This window comes from Alligator sinensis, unplaced genomic scaffold, assembly GCF_000455745.1.
Source record: "Alligator sinensis unplaced genomic scaffold, ASM45574v1 scaffold290_1, whole genome shotgun sequence".
Taxonomy (NCBI): domain Eukaryota; kingdom Metazoa; phylum Chordata; order Crocodylia; family Alligatoridae; genus Alligator; species Alligator sinensis.
This window is the reverse complement of record NW_005842755.1, coordinates 725931-732541: the sequence shown is the minus strand read 5'-3', so window position 1 is coordinate 732541 and position 6611 is coordinate 725931. Positions and strand designations below refer to the sequence as shown.

At 47.4% G+C, this 6611-nt stretch overlaps 1 protein-coding gene across 1 annotated transcript in view; it reads left to right on the top strand.

Annotated features, from left to right (window-relative positions):
* Positions 1–892: 892 nt before the first annotated feature.
* The window catches only part of COL4A3BP (collagen type IV alpha 3 binding protein), a gene marked incomplete at its 5' end in the record, with an annotated part of 54206 nt that continues 48487 nt past the window's right edge, over positions 893–6611 (top strand). The window contains one exon of the mRNA XM_006034632.1: positions 893–1000. Within this exon, the coding sequence (XP_006034694.1) occupies positions 893–1000 (108 nt within the window). The remainder of the gene's footprint in view (positions 1001–6611) is intronic.

Genomic DNA, 6611 nt, shown 5'->3' with positions numbered 1-6611 from the left:
GGTGTGGGGAACGTCATCTTATATTTGAGTAAATATGGTATCTCAAACAGGCCTTTAGAATGACTAGGTAAGGATCCAAAAATTCAAAATGATCTATTTGTATATGCAGCAACAATATATGTAGCAACATTAACTTGTTGCTGTTCTTCCTCCTTGTTGCTGCTTGTTTCCATTATCTCATATTATCTTGTATTAGATCCTGAATTCTTCAGGGTAGAGGTTATAATTATAGAACTTAAGCAATGGGCCCTTCAAGCTCAGTGGTAGTTTTGGTACTACTGACGTACCAGTACCATTACCTGCTTTGCAGATGAGCCTTTCTTTTGGTTTGGGTTTGGTTTTAATTTTAATTTTTTCCACTGATTTATTTGAATGGTTGGAAGCTTTGACTCAGGCTGGTGTCTTCTTCAATCTAAAGCTATACTTTAGTTTCATGAATAATCATGGTAGCTGTAGCTTTCTGTAAAATGCCTGCTTTTGGATTTAAATGTCCAAGAAAAGGAGTCTTTACATTTTCCCTGGCCTAACTCAATTCAACTGCAAAATTTATTTCAGATATTGCTCTTGCTGAATATTGTGCAGCCTCTAATATTTTTTTATAATATTTTGTAATTTGAGGAATAATGTGACATACCAATTCTAAATTTCTCCTAATTATATAGTCTTTTCAAACTAGAAAGTCAAAATCTCTTAGTTTTCCTAGCAACTATTCTCAAAGCATTACATTCAACTATGCACTTAGGATTGCAGAAATACATTGAGTTGCTAAACCCATGCTAATTCCTGGTTTTAAAAAAATGTTCTGACAGTTTCAGAGGAAATAACATTTGTCTTTCCTGCTTTCATAATTTCTTCATTATTAAAAGTCTTACCCTGCTTTTTTTCTCTTAAGACTGAATCTGGCTATGGATCAGAATCAAGTCTACGACGCCATGGCTCCATGGTGTCTCTCGTATCTGGAGCAAGTGGATACTCTGCTACATCAACCTCATCATTCAAGGTTAGTGGCGGACTTCTTAAACCAATATTTGTGGACAAAGAAGATGCTTTGGAAATAACTTTATTGCAGTTCCATCTATAGGGAGACCCTGAGTTATTTAATGCTCATCCTTAGAAATGTGAAAATGAAATATCAATCAAGTTATTGTGGCTTCCAGACTTATACTAATTTAATTTGAAAGGTGCCAAGTTCAAGGTACAATAATAGGGGGATGATAAAGAAAGTGTCTATAGTCCTCTCTGCTCCATCAGTTTTAAACTGTGGTGTATTTTCCTTGAGTGAGACATGGCCAAGTAGCTAGCGCCAAGATCCTGGGGGAAGCTCTTTGAGAAGATCATCAAGGAGCACATTTGTGATGGGCCGGCATCAGAGATGATGCTCAGGGGCAATCAGCATGGATTTATTAGGGGGAGATCATGTCAGACCAACCTGATTGCCTTTTATGATCAGGTCACAAAGGCCATGGATGCAGGCGTCGCGGTGGATGTAGTCTTTCTGGACTTCAGCAAGGCCTTTGACACCGTCTCTCACCCCATCCTAATTAATAAACTAGGCGACTGTGGCATAGACGCCTACACGGTCAGATGGATTGCAGATTGGCTGAAGGGTCGCACTCAGAGGGTGGTGGTGGATGGATCATATTCGACTTGGGGGGAGGTGGGTAGTGGAGTCCCCCAGGGCTCGGTCCTGGGCCCTGCGCTGTTCAATGTCTTCATCAGCGATCTTGATGTTGGGGTGGAGAGCAACCTGTTTAAATTCGCTGATGACACCAAAATTTGGGGGGAGGTGAGCACGCTAGCAGGGAGAGAGAGATTGCAGAAGGATCTGGATAGGTTACAGGGGTGGGCAGACAGGAACAGGATGCGTTTCAATACGGACAAGTGCAGGGTGCTGCACTTGGGTAGTAGGAACCAGCAGCACACTTATACGATGGGGAACTCCCTACTTGAGAGCACGGAGGCGGAAAGGGATCTTGGTGTCATTATTGACTCCAAGATGAACATGGGCCGACAATGCGAGGTCATGGTTGGCAGGGCTAACCGGACCTTGTCGTGCATCCACAGGTGCATCTCGAGTAGAGCCAGGGAGGTGATCCTCCCCCTCTATGCGACGCTGGTCAGGCCGCAGCTGGAGTATTGTGTCCAGTTCTGTGCGCCCCATTTCAGGAGGGATGTGGACAACATGGAGAGGGTCCAGAGGAGGGCCACCCGCATGATCCGGGGACAACAGGGCAGACCCTACAGTGAGAGACTGCGGGACTTGAACCTATTCAGCCTCCACAAGAGAAGGCTGAGGGGGGACCTGGTGACCGTCTATAAACTCACTAGGGGGAACCAGAAGGGTTTGGGGGAGACGCTGTTTCCCCTAGCCCCTGCTGGCATAACAAGGAATAATGGGCACAAGTTGATGGAGAGGAGGTACAGATTGGACATCCGAAAAAACTACTTCACAGTCAGGGCGGCTTTTTTTGGGGTTGTTCTCCCGCCCTGGCGGGGGGTCGGGCTAGAAGATCTATTAGGTCCCTTCCGACCCTGAAACTATGAAGATAGCCTGCCATATTTGCCAGTGGCATCATCAGTGGGTAGCACCTCTGCTGTTACATAGTGAGATCTCTCTCTCTCTCTCTCTCTCGATATAGATATAGATATAGATGCAGCCAGTGCTGCATGCAGGGTGGATTGCCCATCAGAAATGGTGGGGGGGCAAGGCCAGCACTGCTGGGAGGGGAGGGCTGCAGCCCTGCTCCTTGGAGGTGGCAGCAGTGTGGCATGGTGGGGGTGTGGCATGGCACTGGCCGGGGGGGGGGCACCTCCCCCTCCATCCCCACTGTCATGGTGGCGCTCTATCCCTGCTGTCATTCTTGATGGGCAATTCACTAGTGTGCTTTCTAAAATGCTGTGTAGGTTAACAGAAAAGGGATCTAAAACCCATGTTGAAAATTTACTTCTAATGTTTAGTATCTAATTCCATTCATGTTGCAGCCCTTACAGACCAATGCCATGAATGTCAACTCTAAAAGGCAGTCTAGTATTAGTTAGTATTCCCCTCACCACCAACCCCTGCTCCATAACTTGCTAAAGTTACAGAAGATCACTTCTGATCATTTTGGGGCCCTTCTAGATGTTCAGGTAAAAGAATGATAGGATCTGGTGCTCATTCCAAACTATTGCACTTGCTGGACTTGTGGGAGATGCGACTGTGGGATCCAGCATCAGATCTTATCACTCCTTATAGCTATGCTGACGGGGCTCTGAGTACTCTAACTGATGAGACTTACAGCCATGGCAACACATGGGGTGTTCCCACAGCTGGGAGTCTTGCTATATGGCTGGACTCCCAGTTGCAGGGGCATGTTCAAATTTAAAGCTGGATAGAAACCACCTATGAAGTGGTTTACATTTTCAGCTCTAACTTCATAGCAGGGTAGACCATTTTCTAGTGCAGTAGTTAATTTGTATGTGTAGCCAGTCTAAATTTAATTGCACAGTTAACCAGTTCATTGAATAATACGTGTAGTGGGGCCTGAGTAAATAGAACCCAGGTCTGTAGTTTTTCAGACTTGGACATTAACTGTGCTAGCCAGAGTACTTCATGGGTCGGGACAGGAGTGGCACATAAGCTGGTTTAAGTGATCAGAAACTGGTTTAAACCTGTAACCAGAACAGAAGTTCAGTGCACATAAACCAGCTTCAGAATGGCCAAAACTGGTTTCAGATAAACCTGATTGAATGTAGTATCAGACTTAACTGATTGAGGTCAAACTGGTTTATGGAACTTCTGTCCCAGACCCCTTCCTGGTTTGTTTGAACTGGAGTCCTCCAGCATGCTCTACAGCCCTGGGCTGGGCTGCACTATCTGTTCCAGCCAAGCAGGGTTAGCCCCACCACTCTCCTCCATAGCCAGAGCACTATCACTGCTCTGGCTGGCTGAAAAAGGGGGTGGGGGTGCAAAACCCTGCTCTGGAATGCAGCTGGGTCTGCCTGGCATGGGTGTAGCAGCCCTTGCCAGACTTCCCCAGCGCTCTTAACCCTGCCCCCTTTCTGTTCCAGTGACAGGAGAGAAGGTAGACCCTGGTACCCTGAGGGGAAATGGGAGGTTTAATACCCCCATTTGCAGGGGAGGGGGTTGAAGGGTGCAGTGCAAGCACCAATAGGCTCTGCTCATGCACCTGGAGCCACGGCAGCCAGACATTGGTAGCCTGAGGGAAAGTGGAGGGGGAGGGCTTAATCTCCCCATTGCATGCAGCAGTGGTATGGGCACCGACACAACTTTGTTTCCATCTCATGCTGAAGTTCCCTTCAGGCAGGGCCCATGCTGCAACACCCGGGCTGAGTCCCTCAAGGAGCAGTGCCTGAGGCCAGTGCAGGTCCAGCTGCAGGGAGGGGGCAGAGCAGCAGAGATGTGACCTGGATGCAGGCGCGGAGGTGGGGTATGGTGGAGTTGGAGCTAATTATGGAGCCCAACCCACCGCTGCCTCCTGCTGCAGCAGTGTGACCTAAGCTGGGGTGGCCCTAGGAGGCAGGGGTCAGTGCCCACTGCCTCCTGCCTCCAGCCCTGCATGGTGGCTGCAGTTTGCAGGTGGACTGCAGCTGCAGTGTGGCTTCCTGCCCCTCTCCCAGCAGCAGCAGAGCAAACCATCTCATGGCAAGTGGAGGTGAGGCACCTATCGCTAGCAGCCTGCTCACAGTGGTGCTGGGTGCTCTGAGCAGACTGCTGCAGGTCACCTTTTTCCCACACACCTGAGCCACGTGGCCAGGCTAGACTGGGTTGCAGCAGTCCATTGCTTCTACCTACCACTGCCCACGCTCCTGGCCTAAGCACCCAGTGCCTCTGGGAGTAGGTGGCTTGTTAACAGTCCACGCAGGGCTGGAGGCAGGAGGTACCTGGTCCTGTTTGCAACAAGGGGATTAACACCCCCTCTTTCCCCTCAGGCTATTGGCATCTGGGGCCGCAGCAACCAGACGCATAAGTGTAGGCTATCTGTACCTGCACCGCCTCCCTTGCATTGGGGGATTAAACTCCCCCTTCCCTTCAAGGTATGGGGATCTGGCCACACCTCTGCATCTTCTGCTGTAGCAGTGAGTGACCGAGGATGGGGGGGCTAGGATGCAGGCCAGCGTGTTGGTTTAAACAACTCCCCAATCATACTCGGGCCTGCTAGAGCCTGGCCATGCCCACCCCCTCCCCCACTCAATTCCCCTTCAGCCGAGGACTTGTTCTGGCACCCCCTGGCTTCTGGCCTGAGCCACTGCAGGCATGTAGCTACATTTCCAGAATTAAAAGTGAATGTCTGTTTACTTGTGACTTGGTTCAGTCTATGCAGGTTAGACTAACCTGCAAAGATTGAACCAATTCAGGCTTGGGCTCTTTGTATGTCTGTACTTAGCTTATAAATTTAATGTCATGTACCTGATTTTGACTGTCTTATTTCTGATCATCATAGCATATTTCACTCCACACCAGAAATAAGAATTTCTCATTTTTTCCATAGTCAGAAATAGGAGTGAAAGCTAACAGCTGACATTTTCTGAAGGGGTCCCTTAAGTCTAAATGCTTTTCATTTTATAGGTTTGGATTTGCATTTTGAAGGGAAAAGATTAAGATTTTTTTTCTGATAGTTTATGTAGTAGGCCTGGGTAGTTACATGCTGATAGAATTCATTTTTTACTTCCTTTTTTTAAAAAAAATCAACAATACTTCTTAAGCAGTTAATTTCCCAGTTAAAATAGATACTGTGATTTGATTTGCAAAAATGTTTCCCATTTGGTCCTTTGTCATGCTTTGATTTCCTGATGTTATACGTAATGGGCTTAATGTTGAGCAATGCACTTCACGTTGGGCATTAAGCAACATAATAGAACAGGGAGTGTAGGTGCACATTTCACTGCTATAGCTGCCTTTGCCTTTATTGAATATCCAGAAGCACATAAAATTGTGGCGTTGTTTAAAATTTAAAGCCAGTAGGAATGTGCAGACCCCTTTCATGAAGGTATTTCCAGCTGTCCGAATGGTTGTCACTGCTAATCAGAGTACATTGCTGGTGGTATACTTTATTGAATAAACTTTTAAATAATAAATCATCATCTTCTCCTAAAGTGAATTGTATTGCCCCTCATGCCCTTAAGGAACTTGTGCAGCCAAGAGGAGATTCAACAGTGTTGTTCCACCCTGTCCTTAGCCAGGTAGATCTGCCCTCCCTGAGTTGCTCATCCTGGTACATCAGCCTAGATGGAAAAAGAACTTAAAAGCTTCATGTAAAGGGTATGTAAGAGTCCACTTGACTGACCTAAAACTTTTAAGCATGGCTTGAGCAAGAGTGTCTAGGATCTCAGCCATAGAGACAGGAAGTTTTAGAATAAGCTTCCAGAATCTGCCTCTCTGGGAGCCCCACAGTAAGGATTTCCCCAGGCCTGGAATTCCAGAGTTGATAGGCATGTGTAGGAATCACTGCCTCAGCCTAATGTGCAGCAAGATCCCCACTGTGAAGAGGTAAATGTGCCTCTGTTTGGCACCCTGCTCCTGCCCCCAGCTACTCCAGCAGCACCTGTGGCTGTTCCTCTAGGGACTGCTGCTGCTACCTTCCCCTGTGTCTTCCCACCCCCAGGGAGGC